This window comes from Myotis nattereri (genome assembly GCF_964212035.1).
Source record: "Myotis nattereri genome assembly, chromosome: 1".
Taxonomy (NCBI): Eukaryota; Metazoa; Chordata; class Mammalia; order Chiroptera; family Vespertilionidae; genus Myotis; species Myotis nattereri.
The window spans coordinates 173,304,774-173,318,233 of record NC_138075.1 but is presented as its reverse complement, the minus strand read 5'-3'; the positions used below and the strand labels follow the sequence as shown (position 1 = coordinate 173,318,233).

Here is a 13,460-nt window from a genome sequence, read left to right as displayed (position 1 = left end):
TCGGAGAGAAAGAATGAGACCCATTATACTTTTGTTTTCACTAAAGAGTAGTAAGTTACTTATAGTATTGAATAAAATACCTGTCACAGTTTGGGGGTCTTATTTAAAAGGCATCACTTTGCCAATAATCCTAGGACAATTTGGTCAGTGGCAAAGGACTCGGACTTAGTGAAAAACCATGACATTCATAATAGCTCCCCCTATAAAGAGTTAGGTGTGTGTGCTGGGCACTGAGCAGTGTTCCATGTGTTACCATCACAGTGTCATTAAGGAGTAAGCAGTTAATTCAGCGCAGTGGCTAAAAGTCAGGTTCTAAGGTCAGAATTCTGGGTTTCAAATCTGGGTTCTGTCACTTAATGGTTGTGACACTTTAGGATGTAGTTTCTTTATCTCTATGATGTAGATAACTGTGTTATCATGTGTGATCATTTTAAGGATGATGAGATAATAAGCTTAGATTGTTGTGTATATATAAGTGCTTAATAAGTTAGCTATTATAACACAATTATACAGATGAGGAACTGAGTCTTAGATGAGGTTACACAGTAAGTGACAGGTAGGGGTTGACCCAGATATATCTGACTTCAAAGCCTCTAATCTTAATTAATGCTCTCTAATAGCTCTCAATATCTAAAACACAGTTTTTTTTTAAAAAAAGGGGAGAAAATATATGCAAATGAAAAGAGAACAGTTGAAGTATTCCTTTTTTCATAGGAAGAAACGTTATGTGGTTTAGTAACTGTTGTATTTGCAGTCATAATAAGACGATGGAGCCCTGACCGGTTTGCTCAGTGGATAGAGCCGTGTGAATTGAAGGGTCCCAGGTTCGATTCCAGTCAAGGGCATGTACCTTGTTCGCGGGCACATCCCCAGTGGGGAGTGTGCAGGAGGCAGCTGATCAATGTTTCTCTCTCATCGATGTTTCTAACTCTCTATCCCTCTCCCTTCCTCTCTGTAAAAAAAGACAAAAAAAAAAAAAAAAAAGACAATGGAAGCTAAGACTGCCCCAAAGACATGTCTGTTACTTGAGGTCAGTTATAATGTCTTTTTAAAATAAAGATATTTCAAAGACATTATGCCAACTGTAGACCTGAGGGAAATGGAATAAGAAATTCTAGAAGAAATGGTTGCCACTTAAAAAAATAAACAACTATGGTTGCTTTTCCTCAAAAATTATAATATAATATTTGTTTTCCCAATTGCACGGACATTAATTCAACAGTGGACAATGGAATTGAAGGTGTGTTTTTTTCTCATTTTTTCTTGTTAATCCTCACCAGAGGATACTTTTCCATTGATTTTTTTTTTTTTTTTTTTGAGAGAGAGAATGGAAGGGAGAGTGAGAGACAGAGAGAGAAACATTGATGTGAGAGAGCCAAGCCGGCTAGGGCTGAATGGAAGGTTTTTGCCTTGAAAGCTTTCACCAATCAAAGATGCCGGGCTGGGATGTTATACATCTGCCCCCACAGAGACGCACGACTAGCCTGCCTTCTGCTGGTTTGTAAACCAGTCTGAGTCAACATGAAGCAATCTGAGTTGGGACATTCTCTCAGGCTCTGTACTGCTATTGTTATTCTTGCCTTAGTTTTGGCACTTGGCTCAGCTACTGTTTATCTAAATTTAAGAAAACAGGAAGAAGATGGTTCAAAGTCATGGTAATAGAGTAGCCACTAGGTTGAGTTTCATTCCAAAATTCTTTCCTTAGGGACAGAATAACAATCCTAATTGAGGGTTTCTTAGATAACTTGTTTAGTTACTAAATTGATATAGATATCTGAATACAGATCTTACATTTTGGTTTCCATAATCAATTGAGGTCTATGTTTTCTTTTGGGGAGCCCTTATTAAAGCCATAGTTTTAACTTATCAATTTACAGGATTTGAAATGATTTAATTACTTTTTCTCTGTAACAGCTTTATTGAGGTGTAATGGACAATAAACTGCACAGATTTAAAGTGTACAATTTGATGTTCTGACATATATACACCTATGAAACCATCATCCTAATTAAGACAATGACAAGTAACCATAAAAATTTCCTCATAATACTTTATAACCTCTTCCTTCCATGCCTCCCCCCTCCCAGGCCCCATGAAGCCACCGACCTATTTTCTTTTACTATAGATTAAAATGTATAGCAGGCAGAATTTTCTTTTATCCTCACTTGAGGATATATTTTTATTTATTTCTTTTTCAGAGAGAGAAAGATGAGAGAGAGAGAGAGAGAGAAGAGAAAGAGAGAGAGAGTAAAAGAGAAAGAGAGAGAAACATCAATCAGTTGCTTCCAGCACAAGCCCTGACTGGGATAAAACCCAAAACCTGGGTATGTGCCCTGACTGGGAATTGAACCCCCTTTTGGTTTATTGGATGATGCTCCAACCAACTAAGCCACCCAGCCAGGGTCCATTTCTTTTTGAGTGAGCTTTGGTGGTTTCACACAATCTATCCATTTCATGAGAGTTATTGAATTTATTGGCATAATGTTGTTCATAGTATTCTCTTTTTAAACTTTTAATGTCTACAAAACCTGTAGTATTTTCATCTCTTATTCTTTATATTAATAATTATGTCTTCTCTCTTATTTATCTGATTAACTAGGCCAGAGTCTTATAAATTTTATTGAGCTACTCAAAACAACAGCCACCAAAAGAAAACAAAAACCCAGATTTTGCTTTCATTAATTTTCTCTATTTATTTATTTATTTTTTTACCAATTTCAGTTCTGATCTTTATTATTTCATTTCTTTTGCTTAATTTGAATTTAAGTTTTTTCTTATTTTTGTAACGTCTTAAGGTGGAAGGTGAAGTCATTGTTTTGAAACCCTTTTCTTTTCTAATACAGGAATTTAGTGCTATACACTAAACACTAAACACCAGTGACGGTCTGCAATTTTTGATAAATTTTTGTGTTTTCCTTTAATTCAATACATTTTGAATTTCCCTTTGGTTTCTTCTTTCATGCATTGATTATTTAGAACTGTGCTCTTTAGCTATTACAGTACCTGCATCATAGCACATGTCTGGAGCTCAAAACGATGCTGAGTTCAAGTACCAAAACTTTCCGCTAGATATATGACCTGGTTTTCTATTTTGTCTTGCACAGCTGACAGAAAACAGGTCATTGAGAGCTCAATCTTTTGCCTTTACATCCTTTTGCACATCTAAGTACCTCACAATAAATTTTGGTATTTTAAATAATCTATTTTAAAAACTTAGTTTGAATAATAAATTGCACATTTTAAAACTTCATGTCAGTGTCTGGGTCAGAGAGAATTTATGGAGTTACTATTTATAGATTGTTAAAGACACCTCTCAGAGAAATATCAAGGCTGTTGTATGTGGACATTTCTGGGATTATAGCGCAGAAACTTTAATACCCACCTAAGGAATGACAGGGGTCTTAAATAGGCAGTCATATTTACTAAAGAAACCTAGAGTTTTCTTAGATTGCCAACCTTAGTAAGACAAGAAATGTCAGGGTGACAGAGTTTAAGTGGCTCTTTTCAGATATGTTACACTGATTCTCTATATTTAAAATGCAAAACAGCCTCCCACAGCTATTTAATTAAGTGAAAGTAAGTCTAGTCCCTTTGGAACCAAATGGTTCAGTGAGCAAACGCGTATCAGCAAGTGGAGGGAGAGGAGGAAGTTATTATGTGCTTCACAGACACGGTGACATGCTATAACCCTATATCAGGGATCCTAAACAGTGATTGGTGGAGAAAATTATCAAACTGAGTTTAAATTTCGGCAGGTACGAAATTACCATGCAAAAGTCTAGGACAGTGTGCCACTCAGTCTCCAAAGAAAAAGATAAGAAATCCTGGATTTTCAAAGTCCCTTTGAAGGCTTTTAAGGTAAGATGAAACATCCTCTTTACTCAGAACCAATAGATACCTTTAGAAAGAAATTTGAATTTCAGAGAAGCCAACTAGACTTTAAGAAGTGAATAACCCTGTATGATTAGATTTTTTTCCTCCTCTTTTGACTTGTCAAATCAAGAGTTTGTTTTAAAAGATCTTGAGAAATTATGTGGCAAGCAATACTGACTCCATGTAGCAAAATATTGCATTACTAAAGAGTAGGTTTTTTTTTTAAAAAAAAAAATAGCCAGAGTGTTAAAATACCAGTTGCTAATAGAAAGAATATATGTAAGATGAAGCAGATATTTTAAATCTAAAATCTTAAAAACAGAATAAGTGATTAAAATATTTCATGCATAACTCACTAAAGTGCCATTACTGTTATTTTTATTCAGAAACCCAGTTTTGAGAACCTTGAGCCTAGTTAAATGAATTTTTTAGTCTCATCAATGCAATGTAAGACATGATGGGATTGAATGAAAAAGAAACAATCTCTTCCTTTTTTATTTATTATTTTAAAAAATTATTATTATTGTTTTTAATTCTCACACAAGGATATGTTTTTATTGATTTTCAGAGAGAAAGGAAGGGAGAGAGTTAGAAACATTGATGCAAGAAGCATCTATTACTCATCTTCCGCATGTGCCCTGATGGGATCAAACCTGCAACCTAGGAATGTGCCTTGACTGGGAATTGAACCCACAAACTTTTGGTGTATGGAACGATGCTCCAACCAACTGAGCCACCTGGCCAGGGCTCTTCCTCTTTTAAATAGTAACAATAGTAACATTTAAACACTGATTATGTTAAAAAATAAACACGAATTTGATTTAGCACATTAGGTTATATTTATTTCAAAGTTTGTCTAATCAACTTGGTGATAAGGCCCATGTCTGTCTTCTAGGGCTCTTTATCTGGCTCATATTAGATCTTCAAATGCTTGTTGAATTCATGAATGGATCTCAGTTTACATATAACTTCTTGGTCTCTAAAAAAACCCTAATGTTTGACCTAAAAAATTAATTTTTTGCCAGTTGACATTAGGGCTTTGAAAGCTGTACCAAAACACTTCTACTCAGAATAGCTAGAGATTCTGACTTCTGTCAGGCTTTTCCATTTTACAAGATGATAGCTTTGAAAAAAGAAAGATACATTACTAAAAAATTGGCAAACTGAGGTGGAAATTTGATCATTATCTGGTGCTTTGGTTAATTTTGTTAAGAAATTAGGTAAGGCAGATTTTAAAAACCCATCCTGGGCTTTCAAACAGGGCTTTAATTAGGCTTTGCTTTTCACTTACAAAAGTTGTCCAAAATAGGTAAAATTTCTAAATCTCATTTAATTTGTGACATGAAATAATCTGGAGGGGGTACACATAATTGTTAAGACTCTGTTTTCAGGCTGACAAAATTAAGGGCATTTCTTTTTCTTCTTTCAAAAAAATATATTTTTATTGCTTTCAGAGAAGAAGGGAGAGGGGAAGAGATAGAAACATCAATGATGAGAGAGAATCATTGATCGGCTGCCTCCTGCATGTCCCCTACCGGGGATTGAGCCTGCAACCTGAGTATGTGCCCTTGATCGGAATCGAAACCAGGACCCTTCAGTCCACAGGCCGATGCTCTATCCACTGAGCCAAACTGGCTAGCGTGAGGTTATTTCTATAGGAATCTTTCAAGCCATTTATCTACCTGTGGAAACAGCTGAGCATCATCATGCATCATTCAATTGTTCTGGAGCGGATATGAAAGGGAGCTAATGTGGTCAGATTTCTGGATTGCAGTTTAGAAACGGGCTGCACATAACCCCGGCCTTCACTACAGGTACCTTTCCAGGACACCATGGCTCCTCCAAATCACAGTGTAGACTGGCCTTCTGCAGACTCTCTGTAATAATTAGGGTTGCGACTGCAAAGTACAGTATAATTCCTGCTTGCTAAACAGCTGCCCTTCAACATCCACGCCAGAGCTCTGCATTATGCTTGTCCTGAGGTCACCTACAGCATTTTGGAAGGAGGTCTTGGCTTTCTGATGCGGCTACAAGAGTAAGCACTCCCCCGCCCCCTCTCTCAGTAGCCCTGAAACAGTGCCCTTTCTCCTGTGAAGAAATGCCACTGACTCTATGGCAGTTGATGTTCATGAAGGCTTTATTATGTTTCCACTAACAACATTAAGTCCAATAAAGGCTATTTTATAACATGCAGCATTAGAAACTATAAACCCAGTGGGAGTTCATGAAATAGGAGTAAAACTCTCCTTTCCTTTCTACAGTAATGGAATCATTACATCAAGCAATCCAATTTGCAATAAATGGGAATTTAAATTTTTGATTCACATGGACTATACAATGCCTATTCCAATGTATCAGAATGTATATTCGACCATTTCTGAATGTAAATTCTAACAGGAATAAACGGTCATATGTTTATGAGTCCCTCATAATAATTGCTATTATTTATTAAGAGATTGCTCCATACACAGGGCAGTGCCAGGTATTGCTTATATTAGTAAGTATTCATTCATCAACAATATTCAGAAAAGGTCTTTTTCTGTGCTCTGTATTGGACTACAGTGATTTCCAAGACATTCTCGTGGGTCTCGGGAGCGCTCAGTAGGGAAGAGGAACATGCAGGTAGCCAGGCTATTTTAAAACAGTACAGTAAACACTGAGAGGCTCTCTGTATACTTTTCTTAATTGTCTGGCTGAAGTGTTTTTTTATTCACCTCCAGTTTTGAAAATCTGACTATTTTTGTAATTATGTTCTCTGTGTATTTCATCCGAAACTCCTCATCTACAGAAATTGGATCTCTGTGATCATTTTCTGAATTCATTAACTGTTTTAACAAATTTAGGTTTTTAGCTTTGGAAAAAAAAAAAACCCACCAAAAACAGTACAATAGGCTACCAGTGAGGTGTGTAGAAGCTGCTGCATGTAAAAAAGAGCCACTAAGCACGCTCAGAAATGGAGCCATAGAAGGCTTCTCCGAGAAGATTTTTCTGCTGAGATGGTTGGGGCAATCCCGCAGTGCAGGCATTACTGTTACCCCAGATGGAGGAAACAAGGCCGAGTGAAGTGTTTAAATTTCTCAGACTCACACAAGTAGCAAAGCAGCAAAGGTAGAATTCGAGCCCAGGTCTCTAAATCCAAACTCTATGTTCTTTCCATGAGCCTAGGCCCCCTCACGCCCGTCCCTTATAGTAGCAGAACGCAAATGGATGAATTTAGAGAGGGGATGATAAGTGCTTCAGCTTTTAAACACAATCTTAGTACCATTAGTTAATACTTGATTAAAACTATTTGGAAGGGACAGATATTACTACCTTTAAGAACAGCAGAAGGACACAAATTATGGCTATGACTTTGTGGCTATATGACTGCTCCCCTTCACTGGCAGAGGCAAAAAAGTCTAGACCAGTGGTCCTCAACCTTCCTAATGCCACCACCCTTTAATACAGTTCCTCATGTTGTGGTAACCCCCAACCATAAAATTATTCTCGTTGCTACTTCATAACTGTAATTTTGCTACTGTTATGAATCGTAATGTAAATATCTGATATGCAGGATGTATTTTCATTGTTACAAATTGAACAAAATTAAAGCATAGTGATTAATCACAAAAACAATATGTAATTATATTATGTGTTTTCCGATGGTCTTAGGCGACCCCTGTGAAAGGGTCGTTCGACCCCCAAAGGGGCTGCAACCCACAGGTTGAGAACCACTGCTCTAGATGGTTCCATTGGTGCTGAACCTGATGATGCCTGTACATCTCCACGACCACTCCAGGGATGTTCTGGAACACGGAGTCCTGGCAGCTGCCTTCTTATGCTTGATAAATACTCCTTGACTGAGGAAAAGGCAAATGCTTACAAACCAAATGATACATTACTGTGGTTATTCTTTTTTGTTCTGTAAGCAATGTTTTGCTATTCTCTTTTTTAAACAGCCATTAACTAATATTTTTTGAAGAAAATGAAGATAATCATCTGTTTTTGCATTTGGGCAGCAGCATGGGCCATTCCAGTGAGTATGCCATCTTCAGGAAACCTCCTTATTTGGCTATCCCTTTTAACCTAACATAAATATAGAAGCCTTTGCAGGTAAGCTGAGCCTAAACATTCAGATTTGCATGAAAGACTTGACAGGATATCTTTGGGGGTCTCGACAAAGCCAAACATGACTCCAAGTTCATGCCCCTATTTCTCCAATCAAAACTCATGCTGCTCAGAAGAATTCTTATTTAAAAATTCATTCAGATCAATTTACATTCAATCCCCAGAAATCGTGAAGATTTTGTTCATCTTTGCTCATGTGCCCTGAACTGCACTCTAATATCAATGAAACCTGTATTGCTTAGAAAGTTTTCAAGAAAGAAAAGTAGCATTCTTTAACATAGAAGAAAACTAACATTTTACTCAGAGTTAATGTTTATATGCTCACGGTAGAAAATTTGGAAAATAAAAACAACACCAGCAAAGAAAAACTAAGAAAATTCAACCATTTGTAATTTTATTAGCCAGCTGCTATGGTTAACATTTTTTACATGTTTTCATAATCCCAAATGCTTTGGTATTAATGTAGTTGAGAATTTTCTCAACTATTTCAAATGTGCTCCTGAGGACACATCATCTATAACTTGGTTTTTCTTATGCACTGGTTCTGGGCATACCAACTATCCTCCTGGGGGATTTGGCCAGGATTATACTTAGGGTAGGTCTTGTACTTTGCAAGAGGCTTATTGTAGAGAAACACCCAAGATCTACCCTCTTATCTTTAGAAAAGACTGTTCCTCTTCTGTAGTTGAGATGAATGGTCTGGTTAATTCTTCAATAAAATTGGCAACACCGTTGTGAAAACGATCTGTATGCCCATTTAAATTCCATATAAACCCTATAAAAAGTCATTTCTCTTTTCCACCTAATTAGAGCATATGTTGGCCTTTGTGTTATATCCCCCCCCCCCCCACCCTTCATTTAGGGAAAAATGTGTGTGTCTGTGTATGTGAATGCACACAAAATAAGAATGTTTTTGATTTTCATAGGTTCCTCAAATCAAGTCATTGGAGAGACATGCTGTTGGCCAATCTGTGAATTTAAGTCTTCCAGCAAAATTAAAAGTGCCAGTACAGGTATAGGGTATAAGATGTGTTTCTAAGGTGTTTTTAGGTTTCATTACCTTCCAAAAAATTGATACTCAGCTTTTCAGTTTCACGATGATATTCACTATTTATTTTGAATTGTTTCTTTTTCAGGATGAGTTATATGCTAATAATACCACCAAAGAAAGTGGTGTCCCTATGCATGAAAATGAAACGGGAAGGCAACAGTATACCCAAGATGGTTACAAAGTAGAAGGAAATGGCCCTGAGTGGGCAGGGGTAGGAGGGGAAAGTTCTGCTACACATTCCATGCCAGTAAATGAAGAGGGGAATCCTGGGGATCAGAATGGGGGCACAGAAGAACCAGAAGCATATGGCCATGATGGAATACATGGTATTAGGGGACAAGTAAGCACTGTTGACATGACTGGCGCAGCAAATGGGAGCAATATTAATGGAAATACTGATGAGAATTTTAAAAATGGGGATGTTGGAGGTGCAAGTCAGAGTGAGAATGCCACTGTGGTTGACGAAGATGAGCATCAAGTATCTGGAAGCGGTAATAGTACAGGCCGTGAGGATGACATAAATGGGAATTCCTGTACGAATGAGGGTGATACAAGTGCAGTAACACCTCAGAAAGAAGGTGAGAGAAATGGTCATGAGGGGGCAGGGGGAACACCAGGGGGAAACGGAGCTGGCAATAGAGAAGACGCTGGCCTCGATAATTCTGATGGGAGTCCTAGTGGGGATGGAACAGATGAGGGTGAAGACAAGGGCTCTGGTGATAATGAAGGTGAAGAAACAGGAAATGGAAACGATGGCACTGATAACAGCCAGGGCCAGGAGGGCCAGGGTCATGGAAAAGAAGGCGGCAATGATAATAGCTTAGGTAAAAATTCAATTAGCAGTGAAGATGATGACCCTGAGGACAAAGAAGATCCCCACGACACGGATGGAGACCATGTCTCCGAGAGTGAGGAGGATTCCGATCAGATCCCAGAAGAAAATGATAGCCCAAGAATGGAGGCCATCCAAAACACCAATCACAGAGAAAACCATGGTGTGGATAATGGAATTACCAAAGAATCAGAGCCAAGTACGAATGGGAAGAGCCAAGATAAGGTTAGTTTGTGAAGTTGATTTTTTAAAATAGCAGTTTAAATTCTCTCTTCTACCCAACTAATGGTAGCACAAAAAATAATCCTGACAAGCATTCATGTATTTTCATACCTAAATTACTTGACTATTTGATGGGAAAGCCAGAGTTCTTACTAGATTTTGATATCCAACATTTAAAAAAATACTTTATCAATTTTTTACAGAGAGGAAGGGAGAGGGATAGAGAGTTAGAAATACTGATGAGAGAGAAACATTGATCAGCTGCCTCCTGTACACCTCCCACTGGGGATGTGCCCGCAACCAAGGTACATGCCCTTGGCCGGAATCGAACCTGGGACCTTTCAGTCCACAGGACCATGCGGTATCCACTGAGCAAAACTGGTTAGGCAATATACAACAATTTAAAAAAAATCAGATATTTCTGAAAATTTGGTTAAAATTCTAGAAAAGTCTTATGCTAAATAATGTCTGCACCATAAAAGTTCCTACTGGGTGAAATATGTGGCTGGGTTGTTATATTACCCAAACACTAGAGCACTTTCAAGTACTGAATCCAGCACACTTTCACAAACAGATGTTTCTGAAGTACTGGAATCTGACCTTCTGTTTCACGGGTCAATTTTCTCAGTCAGTGTTCCTCAGACCAATGCAATTTTGCAGTATAACATTTACCAATTACCCATTCTTCTATCCATTATTCCACAGGGAACAGAAATTGGAGGTCCCAGCAGTGGCAATAGAAACAATATTACCAAAGAAGCTGGGAAAATCGTTGGCGATAAAGAGAGTAAAGGACAACATGGAGTGATTGTGGGCAACGGAAATGTCCAGACACAAGGGGAGACTGACAACATGCAAGAACCTGGCCAGAAGTCAGAACCTGGAAATAAGGTTGAACACAGCCAAACAGGCAGTGAGAGTAACAGTGATGGATATGATAGTTACGAGTTTGATGATGAATCCATGCAAGGAGATGATCCCAACAGCAGCGATGAGTCTAATGGCAATGATGATGCCAATTCTGAAGGTGACAATGACAGCAGTAGCCGAGGAGATGCATCTTATAACTCAGATGAATCAAAAGATAATGACAATGACAGTGATTCAAAAGGAGAAGGAGATGAGGACAGTGACAACACATCAGATGCTAGTGATAGTGACAGTAACGGCAATGGTAACAATGGGAGTGATGATAGTGAATCAGACAGCAGCAAAGATAAATCAGACAGCAGTGACAGCAGCGATAGTAGTGACAGCAGTGACAGCAAATCAGACAGCAGTGACAGTAGTGATAGTAGTGACAGCAGTGACAGCAGCGATAGTAGTGACAGCAGTGACAGTAGTGATAGTAGTGACAGTAAATCAGATAGCAGTGACAGCAGTGACAGCAGTGACAGTAGTGACAGCAGTGACAGCAGCGATAGTAGTGACAGTAGTGACAGCAGTGACAGCAGTGACAGTAGTGACAGCAGTGACAGCAGCGATAGTAGTGACAGTAGTGACAGCAGTGACAGCAGTGACAGCAAATCAGACAGCAGTGACAGTAGTGACAGCAGTGACAGTAGTGATAGTAGTGACAGCAGTGACAGCAGTGACAGCAGTGACAGCAGCGATAGTAGTGACAGCAGCGATAGTAGTGACAGCAGTGACAGCAGTGACAGCAGTGACAGCAAATCAGACAGCAATGACAGTAGTGACAGCAGTGACAGTAGTGATAGTAGTGACAGCAGTGACAGCAGTGACAGCAGTGACAGCAGCGATAGTAGTGACAGCAGCGATAGTAGTGACAGCAGTGACAGTAGTGACAGCAGTGACAGCAATGATAGTAGTGACAGCAGTGACAGTAGTGACAGCAAATCAGACAGCAGTGACAGTAGTGATAGTAGTGACAGCAGTGACAGCAAATCAGACAGCAGTGATAGTAGTGACAGCAGTGACAACAGCGATAGTAGTGACAGCAGTGACAGCAGTGACAGCAAATCAGACAGCAGTGACAGTAGTGATAGTAGTGACAGCAGTGACAGCAGCGATAGTAGTGACAGCAGTGACAGCAAATCAGACAGCAGTGACAGTAGTGATAGTAGTGACAGCAGTGACAGCAGCGATAGTAGTGACAGCAGTGACAGTAGTGATAGTAGTGACAGTAAATCAGATAGCAGTGACAGCAGTGACAGCAGCGATAGTAGTGACAGCAGTGACAGTAGTGATAGTAGTGACAGCAGTGACAGTAGTGATAGTAGTGACAGTAAATCAGATAGCAGTGACAGCAGCGATAGTAGTGACAGCAGTGACAGTAGTGATAGTAGTGACAGTAAATCAGATAGCAGTGACAGCAGTGACAGCAGCGATAGTAGTGACAGCAGCGATAGCAGTGACAGCAGTGACAGTAGTGACAGCAAATCAGATAGCAGTGACAGCAGTGACAGTAGTGACAGCAGTGACAGCAGTGACAGCAGTGACAGTAGTGACAGCAGCGATAGTAGTGACAGCAGTGATAGCAAATCAGATAGCAGTGACAGCAGTGATAGTGACAGCAGTGACAGCAGTGATAGTGACAGTAGTGACAGCAGTGATAGTGACAGCAGTAAAAGCAATGAAAGCAGCGACAGTGCATCTGACAGTAGTGATGAGAGTGACAGCAAGAGCAAGTCTCCTAATGGCAACAACAATGGAAGTGATAGTGACAGTGACAGTGACAGTGAAGGCAGTGACAGTAATCACTCAACCAGTGATGATTAGAATAAACAAAAACCTCACAAGATTTCTTGTGTGAAAAGTTTGGTGAGTGACAGGAAATAAAGATTTCCAAGAAAGTAAGGAGAAGGGAGAAGAAAACAGAAGGCATGTAAAGAACCACAGGATTAAGCCAAATGGATGGATTCAGTCCAACTCCCAACTCCCTCAGAGAGAATCTGAATGTGTGACCTTGGGTACATGCGTGTTAAAATATATCCTGAAAAGATTTTGCTAAAGTTGTACATCTAAACATAAGAAAACAATTAAAGTATTATTTAATACTTTATACAGACATCTCAAGTAATCATGTACTACAGGATAATCTCAATCCAAATGCCAAGTGCTTTAGAATGTGGCAAGTAAACACTTCTTATAAACGGCTGTGACTTAGCCTTAATCTTTTGAGTAATTATATTTTCTGAATAGATGGTCTGCTCACTGCTGAGTAAAGGATGCTGTCACTATACCCACCTTGGCTACTAATTCATTTACTTATCCCAAGAAATGCATCTGTAACAAAAAAAAAGCAGCAATATTTTAACCTTTTTGGGAATAATCTTTGTAATTATTGAATAGAGCAATTCCAAGTTAGGGAAATTCTAGAGTGTTAGAGAGGAATCGAAACATTGATTTAAACAA

At 38.8% G+C, this 13,460-nt stretch overlaps 1 protein-coding gene across 1 annotated transcript; it reads left to right on the top strand.

Annotated features, from left to right (window-relative positions):
• Positions 1–3,768: 3,768 nt before the first annotated feature.
• DSPP (dentin sialophosphoprotein) lies at positions 3,769–12,824 on the top strand (the record flags this gene model as incomplete). Its single annotated transcript, XM_081111698.1, has 3 exons — positions 3,769–3,858; positions 9,117–10,088; positions 10,791–12,824. The coding sequence occupies 3 exons, from the start codon at positions 3,769–3,771 to the stop codon at positions 12,822–12,824; spliced, it is 3,096 nt and encodes a 1,031-aa protein (XP_080967824.1).
• Between the last annotated feature and the right edge of the window lie 636 nt (positions 12,825–13,460).